At 35.9% G+C, this 21,155-nt stretch overlaps 1 protein-coding gene and 1 long non-coding RNA gene across 5 annotated transcripts in view; one reads left to right on the top strand and one right to left on the bottom strand.

Moving 5' to 3' along the window:
- TET1 (tet methylcytosine dioxygenase 1) overlaps positions 1 to 19,437 on the top strand; it is a 137,975-nt gene extending 118,538 nt beyond the window's left edge. For all 4 annotated transcript variants that reach the window (XM_070364498.1, XM_070364497.1, XM_070364499.1 and 1 more), the window contains 4 exons: positions 1,800 to 1,889; positions 3,471 to 3,608; positions 6,607 to 6,955; positions 9,954 to 19,437. In XM_070364498.1, the coding sequence (XP_070220599.1) occupies positions 1,800 to 1,889; positions 3,471 to 3,608; positions 6,607 to 6,955; positions 9,954 to 10,966 (1,590 nt within the window). In that variant the 3' untranslated portion in view covers positions 10,967 to 19,437. The remainder of the gene's footprint in view (positions 1 to 1,799; positions 1,890 to 3,470; positions 3,609 to 6,606; positions 6,956 to 9,953) is intronic.
- On the bottom strand, positions 5,523 to 10,188 carry LOC138986067 (uncharacterized). Its single transcript, XR_011462962.1, has 3 exons — positions 10,047 to 10,188; positions 6,803 to 6,868; positions 5,523 to 5,823 (listed from the first exon to the last, which is right to left on the bottom strand). It is a non-coding gene; the product is annotated as an uncharacterized lncRNA (long non-coding RNA).
- Positions 19,438 to 21,155: the final 1,718 nt, after the last annotated feature.

Raw genomic sequence — 21,155 nt, 5'->3', positions numbered from 1 at the left:
AGACTAGGTTTATAGAAGACAGATTATCGATTCAGTTTGGATGCCCTGGCTTGGAGATTCTTAAGAGAAATCCAAATGAGGCTGTCTGGTCATTAATAAGAACCTCAGGGTTAATATGTGATGCAGGTGGGTAGTTGTAGGCACTGATGTGGAGATGATGACCCGAGAGATAAGGTACAGGGTGAGAAGGGCAGAGGGATGTAGGGTGTGAGCCCCATTGTGTAAAGATCTAATAAGAAATCTCCATACACCCACTTACTCTAATGAAACAGTTAGTAAGGATTTTTATAATATGGATAAAGAACCTGCATTCAATAATAATCATCTTTAAATGTTTTAATTTTTTCTATTTACGTGCTTTATTTCATTTGTATACAAGAAATGTTACTTCATAAGATAAAAAATTGCCCAACCTGACTAGTGACACTGAATGATTCGTAACATTCTTCTAGCAGTAAAACACAATTTACCCTACCCAATATCCAAGTGCAATAAAATGTAATAAAGTCTTTTAACTAGCCATTTAAGTAGTAATTCTGAAGTTTTCCTCAAATTATGTGTCAATATAGCCAGGAAGGATTTTTTTTTTTTTTTTGGTCAGTGGTCTGACCTCCTTGACTGTATTTATTAAGCTACATTAAGTAACAGATATATAAGTAGACAGATGAATAGAAGAGAGCAATTTAGATATAGACCCTATGTATATAAATTTCCTTTTCAATGAACACACCAACCGAAATGAGTAGGAAACTAAAAGGATTATCACTGGTGCTTTGCAGTTGCCAAGACTGGGTCTTGTTATAAAGCACTCAAGAATTAACTTCCTATGTCTACATTGCTATGTGGCTTTGGCTTTTATAATAGTTTGCTGTATACCAGAGGTGAACTGATCCTCAGGAAGGTTTTCCTTCCTCATCTACCAGATCACAAATGAGACAGAAACCTTCAAACCGCTGAAGCCCTTCATTGCTGTCAGTTCTTCATCACTTGTCTTTTGTGACTGATCATTTATCAATCTCTGATTTGATTTAGGATACAATCATCTCTGAAAAACTATCACAATGTTTTTCCAGCTAGTGTTACTAAAGGCTCCTTCCTCTCCTCCATACCTCATACTGTCATCAGTGGCATTTTTACTACTCTTGTCATGACAGTTGTCCTTCGAAAAAAGTCTTACATGTTTCTACTATCATTAGACCCCAGAATCTTGATAAAGTGTTAAGGCTTCTCCACAGTTCTATCAAATCTTCCTCAGTTTGTAGACATTACTGTGTAGAAAATAAAACACTGGATTTAGACAGCCTATTGCCTACTTATTATATTTGAAGCTCTTAGCACGGGGATCTGATACACAGTATGTGCCTTATATGCGTTGCTCTCCCATCTCTGTTATAGAACCTTGTTTCACTGTGAGAATTCTTCCACATCTCCACTTGCCACCAGGAAAGTTGTCTTGATTTACTTCAAGTGACCTCTACTATTGAATAAATATAAAATGTGGTTCTTGTTGTGACATGAGCAGCTTTGTAACTTACCTCTAACACCAGTTAGATTTCTCATTAGCTGATAACATAGACTTCTAATTTCAAAAGACTAAATCTAAGCATAACAGTGACTAATAATTTAGATTTATGGTAGCAATCATGTCATTTTCTTTGGTAGCTTATCAGGGTAAGTATGAACTGTGCACCAATAACGAACATATCAGCAGTGAGGTATAATTCATTTTCATATGTTATATAAATTCATCACTCATATGTAATTATGAAACAACTTTTATGGACTGTCTTTTCCTATAGGAAAAAAACCTTGAAGATAATTTACAGAGTTTGGCTACAGAATTAGCTCCAATTTATAAGCAGTATGCTCCAGCTGCTTATCAAAACCAGGTATGTTTTGGGACCTTATATAGAGCTTTTAAACATGGTTGAAATTTACATCTAAACAATGTCCTTGTTAACAGAAATTGTTTTGCAAATTTTACCTCAATGTAGATCTTTTATTGACAGTTTTAAAAATTATCTAGTGTTTTTTTTAAACAGTATTAGGGCAATTGAGGACTTCCCTGATGGCTCAGATGGTAAAGTGTCTACCTGCAAAAAAAGAGATCTGGGTTTGATCCATGGGTTGAGAAGATCCCCTGGAGAAGGAAATGGCAACCCACTCCAGTACTCTTGCCTGGAAAATCCCAGGGCCGGAGGACTCTGGAAGGCTACCGTCCTTGGGGTTGCAAAGAGTAGGAAAGGACTGAGCGACTTCACTTTCACTTTCTTTTCATGGCAATTGAATTAAATATCCACAATGAGATTTAATTCAATTAGGAAGTGGGGGAGATCAGGAGATATTAGCCACAGGGTACAAACTCCCAGCAATAAGATAAATAAGACCTGGTGCACAGCTTGTTGGTTATATTTAATAATATTGTATTATACTTAAAAGTTTTAATTATGTCTTAAATGTTACCTCTACACACCAAAAAATTGTAATTATGTTTAACCTTATTATGGTAATCATTTTGTAACATATACATGTCTCTAGTGATCACATTGTACACCTTAATCTTACATATGTTATGTATGTCAGTAAAATCAATCAAAGTGAGGTGGGAAAACATTTTTTAAAGAAAAGAAAAGGATAACCATACATTGGGAGAAAATAATGGTAAATCATATAGCAGACAAAGTAGAAATAAGTGTAAAATACCTTTTAAATGTAACCAGGGAATTCCTTGGTGGTCCAGTGGTTAAGATTCCTCACTTTCACTGCTGAGGGCAAAGGTTTATCTCTGATCAGGGAAATAAGATCCTGCAAACAGAGCAACTATGCCAAAAACAAACAAAAATGAAAAACATAACCAGGGGTGCATATTTTTAAAATATATGATAAAAATTAAATATTTATTTGTATTATCATGAATAACAAGGTCTCTTTCCAATTCCATTTTATTTATTTATTTAGCTAGGCTGGGTGCTGGTTGCAGCACATGGGATCTTTGGTCTTAGTTGCAGCATGTAGGATATAATTCCCTGACCAGGGATCAAACCTGGTCTCCCTGCACTGGGAGCCTGGAGTCTTAGCCACTGGACCACCAGGGTGCTTCTCTAACCTTTCATTTTAAACGGTTACAAATTGACTTTCTATACTGTTGTTATAGACCTTGAACACTGGATGCATGATCAAAGCACTATATTAGTCTTTTCTCCTAATGAAATATTTCAGGCTACTCTTCTTATTTACCCGCCACCAAGTATCAGTGTCCTCCTGTTGCCTTCAGTGATTGTCATTTTAATTCATATAGCCTCAAATTCTTTACCTTGAATATTACTAAACTACACAATCACTGTGATAATCTAAATCTCTGAAATAATAAGTGTAACTAAGTTATAAACTTGTCATAAAGTGATTTTTTATCTTTATTGAAGGTGATTCTTTTTGTCTCTTAAAACTGTGGGTAATTCATTACTCTTCAGGTGGCGCTTGAACATATTGCCCGAGAATGTCGGCTTGGGAAGAAAGAAGGTCGTCCTTTCTCTGGGGTCACTGCTTGCCTAGACTTCTGTGCCCATCCCCACAGGGACATTCACAACATGAATAATGGGAGCACAGTGGTATGTACCTGGGTAGCTTTTAATTCTAAAGATTCCATCAACATAGTCTCAAGCTGAGATCCTGATATCAACAGTGCTCCCCAAAAGTTATAGAACCAGCCTGAAATATTTTTTTGAATGTTTCAAATTATATATTGTGGTAGGTTTGTTGGGATGGAGGACTACATGGTTATTCAAAGCTACCACTCTTGGCTATCAAACTGGTAGGTAGGAAGTTAAGCTAGTTAATGTTTCTTTTTTTGCCATCTGTACTTCATGGGTTTTTGTTTGTTTGTTGCCCCACATCATGGGCTGCAGGATCTTAGTTCACTGACCAGGGATAGGACCCCATCTCCCTTGCACTGGAAACGTGGAGTCTTAACCACTGGACCACCAAGGAATTCCCCTGTATTTCAGGGGTTTTGTGAGGGAACTGTGTGCCAAAATTTTAATGTTGGTTCTTAATACTAGTTTGTAGGAATATTTAGAAGAAATATTTGCACATATATGTGGTTGTTATGTTTACAGCCATGGAAAACAATCACATGCTTCTAGCATGAAATCAATCAAAATATATTTGAAGTAAGGAGAAGATCTCAGGAGAGATCATGCAATAGTCCTTTTATAAGGGAAATGAGTTTGCTTTAAGTAGATATCTTCTTACCCAGTAAAACAGAGAGTGATTGCCTCTATTTCTGAACTATACCAGTTTGGCCTCTTTGAAGACAGAGCTATGATTGTTCCACTTTGATTGAAAGTGTACCGTCTGATCCATCAAAATGCAGTCTTCCTTCCTTCTTTGGTCTGTGCGGTCTATCAGCAACAGATTAAGGAGCAAAAATAACTTTTTTTTGGTGTATCATGCCTTTTCACTGATGTTGACTCTGGTCTCTGAGACTAATGTTATTTTCAAATGTTGAAATTTTACGAATCCATCCAGATGAATCTTAGCTGAAGAGTAATTCAACATCTTGCTTGGCTAGTACATTTTCCATGAGTTCCTTCATTAGAGATAATTATTAGTGATCAGGTTAGATTAGGTTGAGAATCAAACTAAGTTTTGGTTCCCCTTCTCTTCTTATGTATTATTCAGTGCTTGTTCTTTGCACTTCTCTTATTGCTTATGCAATGAGGCACATGCCTAGAACTTGGCGTGATGCTAGATTTCCCCACCTCTGAAAACGTGAACTGAAAGTTTTCTGCCAACTTTTCTTCCTCCTTATTTCCCTGGTCTTTGTAATTATGCTCTTGTCTTTGTCCCCTTCTTAGTCTCCCTGTGACCAAATAAATTGAAGTAAACATTTATAAATGAAATATTCCAATTCTAAAGATTATTATTTTAAAATTATTAACAAATTACACCGTAAAGAGTTCAGTGTTTCAGGCCTTGATGGTAAATGTGGCAGTAGATGTTTAGAAAGGCATGTGACTTTAAAAACCTTTAACATACTTCATTATCTGTATCCATCAAGTTCTATCAACTTGGAGAAATCAAATCTTGCAGTTTCCAGTCTTAAAATACTTTGCTGTCTTAGGAAGAGATCTTAGTTGTGGAAGAAATGTTTTAATGAAAAATAATGAGATCATTGGATAAATTTTTGTTTTGAGATCATTGGGTATATTTTTGATGGCTCTTTAATGACATTTGAAAATTAATTACCATTAAAATATTAATTTATGATAAATATAATTTTATGTGTCAACATCAGGAATTTCATACATTTCCCTGTATTTTCATTTCTCTACAATGAATAGAAATAATTTAGAAAAAAATTTTTTTTCCATTGGAGTATAATTGCTTTACAATATTGTGTTGGTTTCTGCCATACAGCAACACGAATCAGCCATAAGTAAACATATGTCCTTTTCCTATTGAACCTCCCTCCCACCTCAAAAATAACTTATAAAGTAAAGAGAAGGCTGAGATTGGCTATATTCAAGACAAAATTTTTATTTTTAAAATTTATTGATTTTTGGCTGTGCTGGTCTTCGTTGCTTTGCGCTGGCTTTCTCTAGTTATGGTCATTGGCTGTTCTTGATTGCAGAGTGTGGGCTTCTCATTGCAGTGGCTTTTTTTGTTGTGGAGCATAGGCTCTAAGCACACGGGCTTAGTTTCTGCTTGGTGTCTGGAATCTTCCTGGACCAGGGATCGAAGAAGGTGTCCTCTACATTGGCAGGTGGCTTCTTATCCACTGCACCATTGGGGAAGTCCAAGACAAAGTTTTCTTAAAAAGTCCTATATTACATCCAAGAAAAAGACAGACTTACTGTTATACTCCTAACTAAAATCAAAATGGAGCAGAACAATTATTTATCCAGATAAAATATTTCAGCGAATTTATTTTTAAAAGTATTGGGGTATATAAGTCCTGTTAGAAAATGAAATCTGGGCTTCTTTTGCTTCATTAATATCTGCCAAATTTTTTAATGAAGAAGAGAAAAAAAACTCACCTTGACAAACAGGACAGGGTAATATATGTGTAGATGAATTTCACTTAGAAGCAGAAGTGAAAAAAATCATAGAGAAAATCACAGCAAATTAGAAAATTCCTCATGATTTAGCCACCTTTAACCAAGGAATGTGACATTATTCAAATAGTAAGAAATAGTGTGATTTGTAGCCTGAAGTAATATCTTTTATTCATTGCTATTTAATATGATGATAGTGAACAATTCAGTAACTATTAACTGTGGAACAAGATGGAATAGAACAAAGAAGCCTTCATATTGAAAATATTATAAAATGCATAAACACATATAATATGTACTTAGAAAATCAACTCAAAATTACACTGGTCTGCTTAAAAACAATTGATAAGTTACTCATATTGAATAGCATTGAGTAACTTGATATATAAAATATTTTTCCAAAATGAATTAACTTATCACAGTAACCAATTGAAAATAGTTCCCTTTCACAATGGCAACAATAAATAGGTAGGAATCACTAAGAAGGTAGGAATAACTGTGATGAATGTGCAGGATCTCTGGTTCCCATTTCATGTTTTCTTCCTATCAGGTCTGCACTTTAACACGAGAAGATAACCGCTCATTTGGTGTTATTCCTCAAGATGAGCAGCTGCATGTGCTTCCTCTTTATAAACTTTCAGACACAGATGAGTTTGGATCAAGGGAAGGAATGGAAGCCAAGATCAAATCTGGGGCCATCATGGTCCTTGCACCCCGCCAGAGAAAAAGAATGCGATTTACTCAACCTGTTCCTCGTTCTGGGAAGAAGAGAGCAGCGATGATGACAGAGGTTCTGGCACATAAGATAAGGGCTGTGGAAAAGAAATTTATTCCTCGAATCAAGCGGAAGAATAATTCAATGGCAAACAATAGTAAGGCTTCATCACTGCCCCTTTTAGGTAAGGTTTATGGACTCTGATAATCTTCTGTGCGCAACTTCCATTGGCAGTTGCATTTGCACTTGGCCTTTGCAGCTTCATCTTTGCTACTCTTTTGAGAATGAGGCATTATGAAAGAAAACTTTAGATCAGATACCAGTCAATCCAACTAGCTAATTATTTTTATATAGTTCATTTAGAATTCAAAGGAAGACACAGTATATTTCCATATTCTTACCAGAATTAAAAGTCAACCAGAAAGTGACCTATCAGTATTTCTTGGTATTTTTTCCCCTCTATTTATACTTAAAAAAAAGTACAAAACCAAAGCATGTTCCTATTGTTTGTTCCCCAGCTATTGTGAACCAATAAGCTGTCTCAACACAGATAAAATGACATCACTTCCTTGAAGTCTTACTTCGTCAGCTTCAGCATCAGTTTAAGTAGTTCATTCAATAAATATTACTGAGCACTACTTTGGACTGTTCTAGGTACTGTAGCAGTGAATAAGAGGGGAGATAGTGCTCTGAAAGAATTCCATTTGAACAGGGTTGTCATAAAAGGATTGACTGAGGAATTTGTGTAAAGTCCTAAAGAATATGAGAATCCGCAATGTTTTTATTTGGAGAAATAGCATTCCAGGTAGCAGACGTGGCAAATGCAAAGTTTAGGAGAGAGGAATTTACCTTGAATACTTGATATAAGCAAAAAAGCCATTATAATTGGCGCACAGAGGGCTTCCCAGGTACCGCAGTGGTAAGAAATCCACCTGCCAATGCAGGAGACTCAACAGATGTGGTTCAGTCCCTGGGGCAGGAAGATCCTCTGGAATAGGAAATGGCAATCTGCTCCAGTATTCTTTCTTGGAAAATTCCATGGGCAGAGGAGCCTGGCAGGATACAGTCCATGAGGTTGCAAAGGGTCAGACACGACTGAGCACATGTATGGTTGGAGCAAGGTGTGAAATGGGTAGAACAGCAGGATATGAGATCAGAGAGGTAAGAGGGACATCTGAGCAGTTCACCCTGGGCTTTGTAGATTGCTGTAAAACTTTGGCCTGTATTGTGAGGGAGAGGAAGGTTTCTGGATATTTCATCATAGAGAGGGGCTATGATCCGATTCAAAAATAACATTCTAGTTATTGGATTGTAGCTAGAGTCAGATGGGGCAGAGAAATATTAAGGTGTTGATAAACAAGCTATCCATTAACAACTTAAGAAAGAGGCAATGAGGCTTGGATCAGAGTGGCTAATGAGGAGGACATGAGAAATGTCTGATTCTAGATGTTTTGAGGTAGAATCAATGGGATTTCTGATAGATTTAAATCTGGAGTGTGGACCAAAAAAGTGTAAAGGTTTACCCTGATGAAATCTGAAGCTCACTTTTGGACATGGTAAAAGTTCAAGATACCTGTCAGACATTCAAGTTGAGGTGTTAGGAAAGCAGTTGAATAAGAGTGTTATTCAGAGAAGATGATTCTTTTGTCGTGACCCTGATTGTCTTTGATAACTTCCTTAATTTTCTGTGCTGACAAGATGTTCTAGGCTCCTCTTATATAATCCTGCCCCATATCTAAAATCAGCCATTCCTCTAGGGAGCCTAAAAAACTAATACTATGAATTTAAACTGATACTCAAAGTCAGAGCTACAAGGTATTCTTTAACTTCTTCGATTTTTGTATTTTTAAGAAAAGTTGTTTGTTTTTTTTTAAGATGAGAGAACTGATAGTGCAGACTTTATATAACACTGGGAAAGATTCAACAGAGTTAGGGAAGAGGCGAGGAAGAATTATCATTCCTTTATGCTGGTAGCTCCACTTTACAGATACTTAGGTTTATTTTAAGATTCACATATCTGGTTCCATGCTGCTTGTTTAAGACAGTCATAACATTTTCACCTTTCTGTCATTTCCCAATTGCATCTTTACATGTTATTCTTTTAAAATATGTACTCTATTAGTAGCCAAATGTACAATATTTGCCCTATAACTTCTTGTTCTTTTGTAATATAACCCATGAGAGCTTTTTCTTCTTCTTTTTTTATTGTTTTAAAACAGCACCACTTTACTTTTGCTGTTTTTTGATTCTTAAGATCTACTGCTTTTGCCTTTCAAACTTTTTTTTTTTCCTTTTGTGACCCCATGAACTCTAGCCCACCAGGCTCCTCTGTCCATGGGATTTCCCAGGTCAGAATACTGAAGTGGGTTTCCATTTCTTTGTCCAAGGGATCTTCCCGACCCATGGATAGGAACAGGCAGGTTCTCTACCACTGAGCCACCAGGGAAGCTCCACCTTTCAAGCATTTTGCTAGAACTTCTGAAAAGGAGAACGTCCTCAAGAAAAATGTTTCCATTTGATATGAGATTTGCATGGATATGTCAGAGTGGATGGCCCACATTTTGGCCAATATCATCATCATAATAAATTGCTACCTACTTTGTGAGAAAGAAATGCAGCTTAAATACACTTGTTTTGAGGTTACAAATAGCTTATTTATGTTACTTCCTTTTGCTTAACAATAAACTTTGCCAGTTATGATGCTTTTGCTATCTAGAAATCTTTATCAATTGTTACTTACTTTAATTTTTTCAGAAATTTGATCATGCAATATCTAAAATGTATCTAAACAGTTCTTTGGGTAGTGAAAACCTGCTGTCCCCATATTATCATCTGCACTGCATTCTGATGTATAGTTTTAATATTTACTTCATAGCCAATTAGGGTCATTTCTAGTATCGTACCATTTTAGACAATGGACATCCTGCTAAATTTGTGGACTTTTTAAATGATTATTTCCAAAGTAATCAATTCTAAGTAAAAATGTATTGAATGAAAAAGCATACCCAAACCACCTATAATTTTTAATGTGTGCATATGTCAGACTTTAAATAGAACAAAACTGACCATCATTGCCATCATCTGGTTTTATTCTATTCATCTTTGTATTTATCTTTAAAAGACAACAACTACCAAATTAGTTTATGTTTATCTTTACATTTGGTGTCCTTTTCTCTGTTTAGGAAATAAAACAGAGCCTGCGCAACCTGAAATAAAAAGTGAAACTGAACCCCATCTTATCTTCAAAGGTTCGGACAACACTAAAAGCTACTCACCAACCCCGTCCATTCCTCACCCAGGGAAAGAGGCAAACTTCGCTCCAGCCTTCTCCTGGTCCTCTAAGACTGCTTTGGTCACAACAGCTCCTTTTAAGAATGATGGATCACTTTCGTACGGGTTTTCAGAAAGAGGAAGCAATCCCCACTGCGTAATGCCTTCTGCGAGACACAGTGGTGCTAATGTAGCTGCTGGGGAATGCGCTGAAATTGCACAGCCTAGTGAAGTGGTTCCTCTTCCCACCTTGTCTACTCCTATGACAAATTCCCTGGGTTATTCTGAGCCTCCCATTGGCCCATCTGAGCAGCTAACTTCCAATCAGCCAAACCAGCAGCCTCCATTCATTACTTCTCCTCATGAGCTTGCTTCCTCTCTGGTGGAAGAAGACGAGCAGCCTTCTGAAGCAGATGAGCCTCCATCAGACGACCCCCTGTCAGACGACCCCTTGTCACCTGCTGAGGATAAACTGCCCCACATTGTTGAGTATTGGTCAGACAGTGAGCACATCTTCCTGGATGCCAATGTTGGCGGCGTGGCTATAGCGCCTTCCCACGGCTCGGTTCTGATCGAGTGCGCCCGGCGGGAGCTTCACGCCACGACTCCTGTTGAACACCCCAACCGAAATCACCCTACGCGCCTCTCTCTTGTCTTCTACCAGCACAAAAACCTGAATAAGCCCCAACACGGTTTCGAACTAAACAAGATTAAATTTGAGGCAAAAGAAGCTAAGAATAAGAAAACTAAAGCCTCCGAACAGAAAGACCAGGCAGCTAACGAGGGTATTGAACTGTCCACAGAAGTTAATGAATTTAGCCAGATTCCTTCTCACAAAGCGTTAACATTAACCCATGACAATGTTGTCACTGTGTCCCCTTATGCTCTCACACACGTTGCGGGGCCCTATAACCATTGGGTCTGAAGGCTTTTCTCCCCTTCTTAATGCCTTTGCGAGTGCAGTGTATTTTTTCAAGGTGCTCTTAAAAGAAAGTCATGTTGTCGTTTACTATAGCTTCATCTCACCCATTTGAAGGCTGAGGTTAAAAAAAAATTGGGGGTGGGTATTTCTTAACTGTGACTATATTTTGACAATTGGTAGAAGGTGCACATTTTAAGCAAAAATTAAAGTTTTATAGTTTTAAATACATAAAGAAATGTTTTGGTTAGGTGTTAACCTTGATAGAATCACTCAGTTTGGTGCTTTAAATTGTTTACTATGAAACGAGTCATTTTTAGAGGATTTTAACAGGTTCATGTGCTATGATGTAAAATTAAGACACACAGTGTTAACTCTACACAGCTCCTGGTGCTTAACCACATCGACACAAAAATAAGCTGATTTATTATTTCATGGTGCCATTGTTCCAACATCTTCCAATCATTGCTAGGAAATCGGCATATTCCTTTGAAATAAACCAATGAAGTGTTTTCTCTCTTAAAATATTTCTCCTGTATAAAATAATTCATTATTGTTAGTAATGGTTGGAGGCTGTTCATAAATTGTAAATATATATTTTAAAAGCACTTTCTATTTTTAAAAGTAACTTGAAATAGTATAGTATAAGAATCCTATTGTCTATTGTTTGTGCATACTTGCATACAAGAGAAATCATTTATTCTTGCTGTGTAGAGTTCCATCTTGTTAACTGCAATGTGTATCCTAATCATGTATATGGTTTGTGTTTTTTAAATGTGTCCTTTCTCATTCAAAGGTTAGCTACTTATATAAAATAGTTAGATCATGCAAAAATTGTTAATTCTCTGTAAAATTGGAATTAGGAAGCATATCACCAATATTGATTAACTTTTCTTTGGAACTAAATAAGAGTGATCTCTTCTGATTGAGCAACAATGGCCCTGATTTACTTTTACCCCAGCTTTTGTAATATAATCCGTAAAAGATGTTTCCAAAAGGAGATGAGACATAAGATGATTCTGAAGAGTCAAATGCTTCTAAAGTTTCAAGGTGATAAAATTAAAAAATTATGTGGCAAGAACCTTATCTACCCCTTATTCATTCTGAAAGTCATTCTGGTTCAGAAGACAAATAAAATTCCTGTAGAAATTTTTTTGATAGTAAATTTCCTATCATCATCATCATCACACATTGCCCCCCTCACACACACACACACACACACACACACACACACTCTAAATAAACAGTAGGGATGGTATCCTAAACATGGTTTGTCCGTTAACAGCTAATCCAAAGTAGTTTATCTAAGTATATTGTTTTGGGGAAATGTTAACTTATCTTTTTCTAGGTAACAGGAAAATAGGCATTCCAGTTATTTTAGCTCTCCCATTATTTTTCCCATTGCTTTATTGACTCAACTTATAGCAAAGCAAAAGTGATTTCCCAATTAAAATGTTTAGAACAAGAAGAAATTTCAATGAAATACTTGATTCTGTTAAAATGCAGAGGTGCTACAACATTCAAAGTGTCAGATTCCTTGGGAGTATGGAAAACCTACTGGTGCTTCTCCCTTGGAAATGCCATAGGAAGCTCACAACCGCTAACACTCACATTTCTGGTGCAAAAGCAAACAGTTCCAACAAGCTATCTAAAGGAAAACTCATTGTAACTTATATTAAAATAATATATGGTGCAAAGTATCAGTTTCAAGCTTTTGACTGATTTTGACTAAAGGAATATGAAGGGATTGTAAATAACAAAATGTCCATTGATTGACCATCATCTTGTCAAGTAGATTTCTGCTTCTTGAATATGTAAAATAGAGTAAATCATTGACTTGTTTTAGTATTTTGTGTGCCTTAGATTTCTGTTTTAAAACATGTATATTTTTGTGAGCCTAAGGTTTCTTATACATATAAGTATATAAATAAGTGATTGTTTATTGTTTCCGCTGCTTCAATAAGATGTTACTAGTATTAGACTATCAGGAATACACCCTTGTGATATTTTGTTTTAGACTTTAGGCCTTAGGTCCCACCAGAAATTATTTCCTCAACAGATTTAATGGATAAAGTTGTAAGAACCTTTATCCATCCATCCGTCTATCCATTCTCTATTCAGTTCTCATTGAATGTCTGCCAAATTTAAGTATTAGCTTTGTTTTTCTTTAAGTCACCACCCTGACGTAGTAAACTTAAAGAATTAAAATCCCAAAAGGTACTGTTTTTTTTTTTTTTTCCAAAAACAGCAAATTTCCTTCAAAACAATCCACTGTAATACATCTGCAGTTACTTAAATCAGTTTGTCACTAAGTTTGAATAAATTCCTTAACAATCTAAACTTGAAACACCATTGTTGACGTAGGGGAACATTCAGATCTGTGAAGTTAGTTGCAATTTACCAAAACGAATACATGAAAATACCCTATCTCAACTAAAATATTTCCATTCTCTTATTGTAAGTAGCACCATGAATGGCTTGCCTCTACTGATAACCCCTTGGTGGGAACCACATATGATTCCTGCCTTGTTGAACTCTTTATTTCCCAGGTTTCACAGTGTACCATCCCATTGTGTGCCCTGTGATTTTTTTTCAAAGCTCATGCTTATTATATGTCCTGCAGGATTGTGATTGTATGCTGGCTTTACTGTTTTTAGAATTCTCTTTATCATGAAGCAAGGAAATAAATTTGTTTGAAATGACATTTTCACTCAGAAAACTGGTCATCTAACATTATTTCTACACTTACGTTTTACTGTAAAACCTTTTGCTTTACCTCTTTTATAGCCTTATGTTTCATCTTCTGCCTTTGTTCATGGTGTGATAATTGAATTCATTTATACTTGGCCCTTAAGTTAGCCCAACCTGTTCATCATAGTCTCAAAGTTACCAATTATAATGAGAGAATAACTCCTACTTGATGTAGAACCCTACAAAATGTCATGTTGCCCTTCAATGTCTCTTTAATGGCTCTCAGGCCATTGATGAAAACAGTTTTCTCTTGTGCCTGTCAGCCTCATCTTCATATTTTCAATTCATCCACAAAGTATCAAATAGATCATATCATAAACCTGATTGAAACATATTGAAAATTGAGGCTAGCTGAAAATGTATAGCTATAGGTAAAGTTTTGCAAAATGTTTGCGTCTTAAATACGCTTCCACATTCCTTATTATGCAGTCTGCATGTGGATGAAATAATTTCATTTGTTAAATATAGAATTTCAACTAGATGAGATTCATAAGCAATTTACTTAAGACATAACCCCAATACATAGTTAATTGAATGCATACCGCTGTGTAAATGAGGTACCGAATTCATATGAAGTAACCTACTTTCTAATGTTACTACTTCAGTGGATTCCTACTGATTATCATTTATTTCACAACAGCATGTATGAAAATAACCCCAATCTATTTAAGTTTAGTATTCTTAAATTATATCTTTTATCTTGGACGAACTTATGACATTGCATGACAACTTCCACCAATAATGGGCACAGCATTTCCTTTGAATGTGCCCAGTAAATCAGTAGCTGTATGTGACCTTTAATATATAGCTACCTTCTATTTCACAACTTCCTGATGCATGGAAATCCTTTTTGTCTAGATTTAGTACAACTGGGAATTTTGATCTCTTGTAGAAATTTATGATGAGAGTTGTGAAATAAGGTAAAGTAGTGGCCTCACAGCCCTGGAAGATACCTTAGAAGTCATACAGTCCAGTCACTGGGGCCCAGACAGATGTCAGTGTTGGTGTTCAATTATGTTTGGAAATAAAATTTAAACAGTCAAATGAAGGCCACTTTTTGGTTAGGAGGACTATAGGAAAATTTGATCTGCTCACCCACAGGGGACTTTATCACTATAAAGTAATCTTATCTTTGGTACAAGTCAAAATAAAATGGCTTTTGGGTTCTTTTTCTGAGCAATTCAGGGTAAGAAGTGAAATTGAATCAAGATTTCCCTGCCTGTAGAGTTTTGTGGGCCTTTTGTGGGAAATCTAGCTGACTTTTACCTATGAAGCTGTCCTGTTAATTCATCTCACAAAATGTGGCAATTGTCCTATTTGCTATTTCAATAAATGAAAATCAAGTACTGATAGAGTACAGGTTTTTATTTCCCCTGGAACAAGTGTTTGGCATATAAAGGGAGTTATAAAAGACTGAATGGTTGGAATAATTGGGGAAAGTATATTTCCATTGTATATATTCCCTAGCCATAGTTGTACAGTCTATCCACATTCTTGCATAGTTGGCCTCACAACAGAGTCCTAGACTAGTTATTTTGATGGGACTGTCTATGTGTGTTAGAATACTGTTTTGTGCACAGCTCCTAAACTTGCCCGTAAATGTACTGAACTTGTGTAACTTTGATGTCAGTGATATGGCACACTTAACCAAAATAGAATTCAGTGCCCTGATTTCTGAAGAAGTCTGGATTTATTTAAACCAAATTAGGCTCCGTGTTGAGCTTTCTTCTAATGGTTTACAAAATGATGCCAGGAGCCGTCCCTCAGAACTATCTGAGAGACCGCCTCATGGGCTTGAAGTCCTTAGAAGTTTCGCTGAATAAAACATAATTCTTAACTTGGCAAGTGAAAAAAAAAAGATGCCATCTATGGCTCTGAAATAAAGAATTTGGAAAGAATCAGTATGTTCTTTATCAGAAGTGGAATTTGTGTATTTTCTTGGAATATATTGAGAATCATTGGAATCTTTGCTTTTCTCTAGTGTATAAAATAAGAGTGTGAGTTCTTATGTTAATTTTGGAGATGGTGGAGCTGGTTTTAATGCAGTACATCACTCTTCTTGTCCATAATGAACTTGACAAACTAATTGTCTGCATTCCGGCATCTGGACGACTTCCCTTCAATGCCTGTTTCTTCTCAGTATCGAATTAAATACCATTGTTGACTTCAAAGGGCATGTGTTTTGTTCCTTCAGGTAATCCAGGTGTATTTGTCACTGCTTATTTTCCCTTCTGTGAGGGTCTCACCTTGTGTTTGTCTTTTGCACTGTTTAATATCTCTAGCTGTAAAAGTCTAACATTAATCATTTCTCTTTTGTTTGTACTCCTTTCCCATCCCTACTGTGATGTTCATGATCTTCCTTGGATCATAAATTTTCTTCTAGTTTGCTCAGCCATAGATGTCCCTTAAATTAAAATAAATCTTAGTCTAAGGTAAATGTTATATATAAACGGATTTAACCCCTTTATGTCTGAGTGCAACTTTGGAAACCCTTGGTTAAGAGTATAAACCTAGTTTTCCTAAAAAAAAAAAGTCCTAGTAGCTGTTACGAAAAGCATTCTCTCAATCACCACAAAAAAAAAAAAAAAAAAAAAGAAAACAAAAAACCTCAACTCTCAGAAACATTTTCATTTTTGGAGAAATAATATTGGAAAGTAATTTGGTTTCTTCTCCATCTGGCTAGGTATAAACTTGCATCTTTGAGCAGAAACTCTGGTATTATTTTTCTTTTCTCATTTTACTGCTGAAGCTACATTGTCAGCAAGTGTACTTTCATTCTTTTTACAGTTTTTAGTCCTTTCCTCTGATTTTCTTTAAGACTGTTGCTTCCACTCTCTCTGTTCTATCTTCATTCCCCCATGTATGTCCCTTACACAGATACACATGGTTCATTTTAAGAATAGCAGTGAACTTGGTCAGTTGTCTTTTCCTGTCTTTTAAAATCACTTCATCAATCAATTCTTTTTGGGATAATATCAAAAAGAATTAAAAGCTTTTAGTCAGCCCTTTTGGTTAAGAGGCAAATTCAGTTTTTAGGAACCCCCAGATTAGCATCAAGTGCTCTTTACCTATCCCAGTGATGTTTGACCCTCAATTCATTTGTTAGTGTTTGAATGTTTTACAAAAAGTTGCTTGAGAAGTTAGATATTCTAGCACTCCAGCTTTGCTATTTCTCTGTAACACATCATACTAATTATCAATTTTCTGACCAGTGACTTTGAATTAGTGGGTGTGATCTATAGACTAGATAGTATCTTCTCTCTTTTTTTGGCCTGTTTTCTTCCTTATCTCACAGCTCAATTTTGTGGATGGTTTCTGTTTTCTAAGGTAGATTTATTCCTTTGGAATTTGGTTGTTGGCAATAATAGGAACTGTTTTATAACCTGGATGCGAAAAGTTTTTTTTTAAATGGACTGAAAGTAATCTGAAGAGTTCTTAATTCAGTCATCAGAAGTGCTTTCTTCTGAGCACAGGTGGAGGAAGTTAAGGGGCAGAAAGGAAGAACTGTGTTCCTATAAGCAGCCTGTGGGTTCACCTACCAGCTCAAAACCACGTTATAATGATTCTACTCCTCACTCCATACCAGTTTCTTTCCAAAAAAATAGCAACTCAAAATGAGGAACCCTTTTGAAAGAAAATATGGAAGTAAGAATTATAATACTTGTACTTTATAATGTTTTAGGCTATCAAACTCTTTCCTATCTGCCACTTTTTTCTCCATAATGCTGATGGTTGGACAGAGAACAATGTTCCCTTCTTATCGGTGATAAAGCTGCAGATTGGCAAGAAAAACAAATGACTTTCTCCTAATCACAAAGCAAGTCAACTCATTTGAGACTAAGGTAATAATTGCAGACTGCTGAACAGATTTCTTTGCCATAAACTATGACTTAGAGAGTGTTACTGAGTGAATATTTTGTCCGATCTAATCTAAGAATAATACAAAGTCTACTTATTGTACAGAAAATACGCTTCCGAAGTATTTTGTTTCCACTATTTATTTTAGCCAGCTATTTTCTTATGCATATATTGGAAGGTCCGGTCAGATTCATAGGACTTGTGTATTAGGGCTTAGATTAATGAAGCTTTATTTTTACCCCTGTAAAAGTTTTTTTTGTTGTTGTTTTGTTTAAAGAATGTCCCCATACTACTGAAACAAAGGGAAACAAGGTCAACAACTCATAATCAAAATTCAATGGTTTTGTAATTTGAAATGGTTGAAGGGAATGTGCTGGGTAAACTGATTATTTTAGTTCCCAGGCGTTCATGGTAAACATGTAAAATTGTTGACATCTCTCAGAAATAGCTCTGTCTCCCAGTTATTTGAATTTGCTTTTTTTTTTCTACTTTTCCAGCCATGTAAAATCTGTGTCAAAGGTTAAATATACCTTTGTTCAGAGAGTTAAGAAAAATAATAAGATGTACTAGTTTTTAGTAAGCTCTTTATAAAGAGGAAAGTTGGGCTACTTCATCAGTATATTATGGGCTACTAACAAAAAACATAGTCCAGACTGTTCTAAAAATAGTCAAATAACATTTTTTGTGATTCAGTTCCATAATTGCCTACCCTAATGCTTCTCTGTGATATTGCTAAATAAATCCCTGATGACTTTACAAAAAGAGCTCTTTAAAAAAAAAAAAACAGATATACGGTCTTTTTTTTTTTTTTTTTTTAACTTTTATGAGCTAACATTGTGATAGGTGCTTTAAGAGAAATATTTTTCCAGAATGATTTTGTAGTAAAAGTAAAGGGCAGCTTTTGTATTGTCATGTCTGGGTGGATAGTCATCTTTCGGTTACTAAGAAATCATGTAGTGTTCCCTAAAGAGAAGCTCAAAAATCTGCTCAGCAGAAAGAAAAGTATTGATTATCGGTTTCTTCATTTTCTCTTATGCTATGTGGTGACCTACCAAATAGATTCACAGGTGTATCAATATCTGTTTGGAGGATACCGATTATGCTTATCATTAGTGGGAACAAAATATTCAGATTCTTCACCATGGTGAAGTAGAGTAGTACTAAATTCCCAATAGAGAATTATCGATTTTACAAAATAATATTTATGTCTCCAGCTGACGTTTTCCTCTCTTTGGGGTGTATTTACTATTTATTTTGTATCTTTGATCTTTTTCTTTGGAAGATTTTACCTATTGCTGTCCTACTGTATTAAATATCCCATACAATGAAATAGGTTAGTAAAGATTTTAAAACCCCACAAATATCCATTTTTGGCTCTTAACACATGGGGGGAACAGTTTTTATAAAAGCACTTCAACATGTAGAAGGGAAAGATAATCTTCATTATGATGATTTCAATTCAGGATCAATAGGTAGTGACTCTGCAAACAAGGGAACACTTACCAGCAGTACTTGAAGACTTGTGAGTTGGGATTGCATGTTACTTGAAAGACCTAATTAAGCTAAATTTTGGTGCACAGCAGTTGTACATGATTTCATGTTTATGTAGCAAAATGCTTTGAAATGTACTAGTTTTGAAAAATACATGTAAAGATAGTTGTGAAAATTGTCTATTATATTTTCCTGTGTGTCTCATTTATTTAGAGCATAAAGTTTCTTTTTTAGTTGTTCTAACTGAATAAGGCTAAATGAATACTGTAATTGAAATTATATTTTAAATCTTTGTCATGAGTTTTTAAAAAAAAAAAAACTATTGCAAATTGTATCATTCCTGATTACACAGAACTTTGTGGGTGGTTTTAAATAAATTTTATACTTCTATTTTGCACCTGGTGGTCTAATTTTTCTTTCCTCTTCAAAATCATATTTTTTACATTTACTATCCAATAAAAGTCACATATTTTTAACTACACAGGACTATACGATTTATTTGGAGATAACCAAATATATGCATTGGGTTCAAAACCAAATCAGGATGGCTGTAGCAGAACCCTTGCGTTTTAAACCATTTAATCCCCACAGTGATGCTATTAAGTAAGGGCTCTTACTAACCCCACTTTACAGATGAATTCAGGAACTTAAAGTGGTTAAGCTGACACCCCTAGTAATTAGCAAAGCTGTTAATCAACCTTGTTCTATATTGACTCATGCCCTCCCTTGGATTTATCATTATTTTAATAAAACTTAATTCTGAACACAGAATGCTAACATTATTTTAAATTTGACATCCTAAAAAGTTAGTAGCTCAGTCATGTCTGACTCTGCAACCAAGGGACTGAAGCCTGCCACTCCTCTATCCATGGAATTCTCCAAGCAAGAATAGTGGAGTAGCTAGCCATTCTCTTCTCCAGGCGATCTTCCTGACCCAGGGAAGGAAACCGGGTCTCCCTCATTGCAGGCAGATTCTCTACCATCCGAAATGAAAACAAAACAAAACAAAAGAAAACAAAACACACACACAAAAAACAAATACGTTTTTAGTGATATTCCAGCAAATATTATAGAAAAATAAGTTACTTTAAATTCATCTTGTTAGAAACCTATTTCTCTGTAGCATCCCAGCAGTCTTCCTTCTAGTGATAGAAACTACTCCACTGGCCCACCTCCCCTTCTCCACTTCCTCTCCAGGCAGCTAGAGACTACATTTATTACCTCCTTCCTGACTGGTTAAAAGGGAGACATTAGAGATGCTGAACGTACAGACAGACCTGAACAACACTCTAGGGGATGGAAGAATAAATAGCTCAGCTAATATCCTAACTCGACAGGTACCCTACAAGACAACTATCAGGTTTTTTGAGTCTTCTCTAGGCCAAATAGACACTTCGTCACTATTTCTTTAGTGAAACGGGTTCTAGATCCTTAATCTTAGTTCCCTGACCAGTGACCAGGGATTGAAACCTGGGCAGTGAAAGCACTAATTCCTAACCACGACTGCCAGAGAATGCCCTCCTTTATCTTAATTGATGCTCTTTGAGACAACAACCTGAATAATCCTTTAAAACAGTTATCTTTTAATAACAGATCTTGTGGGTAATTCCTTGACAGTCCAGTTTTAGGGTTCCATACTTCCACATCAGGGTTCATGGGTTTGATTCCCTGGTAGGGGAACAGATCCCATAAGTTGCACAGTGCGGCCAGAAAACAAACAACAAAACAAAAATCTTGGGTCATGACATTCCCCAGCTTAAAACATCCCAGTGACTTCCCCTGTACTTAGTATGAAAGCACACTCCTTACTTGGTCATTTACCAAGTGTGAAGAACAATGAAATAGTTGGTGAATAACTTTCATTTACTCAAGGAGATGCAAGGGAATTTCCTGGTGGTCCAGTGGTTAGGACTCTTATGCCTCCACCGCTGGTTGATCTCTGGTTGGGGGACTAAGCTACATCAAGCTGCAGAGTGCAGTTAAAAAAGCGGGGAAAAGTGTGAGAAATTGAACTGTGATATCTGTAATACATGCTAAAAGAAGACCTAAATAATTGGAAAGAATGGATACTCAACGTTGTTAATCGTGGGAATGT

The sequence above is a fragment of the Bos mutus genome, chromosome 28 (assembly GCF_027580195.1).
Source record: "Bos mutus isolate GX-2022 chromosome 28, NWIPB_WYAK_1.1, whole genome shotgun sequence".
Taxonomy (NCBI): domain Eukaryota; kingdom Metazoa; phylum Chordata; class Mammalia; order Artiodactyla; family Bovidae; genus Bos; species Bos mutus.
The sequence above is the reverse complement of the archived record's forward strand: the minus strand, read 5'-3'. Positions and strand labels throughout refer to the sequence as shown.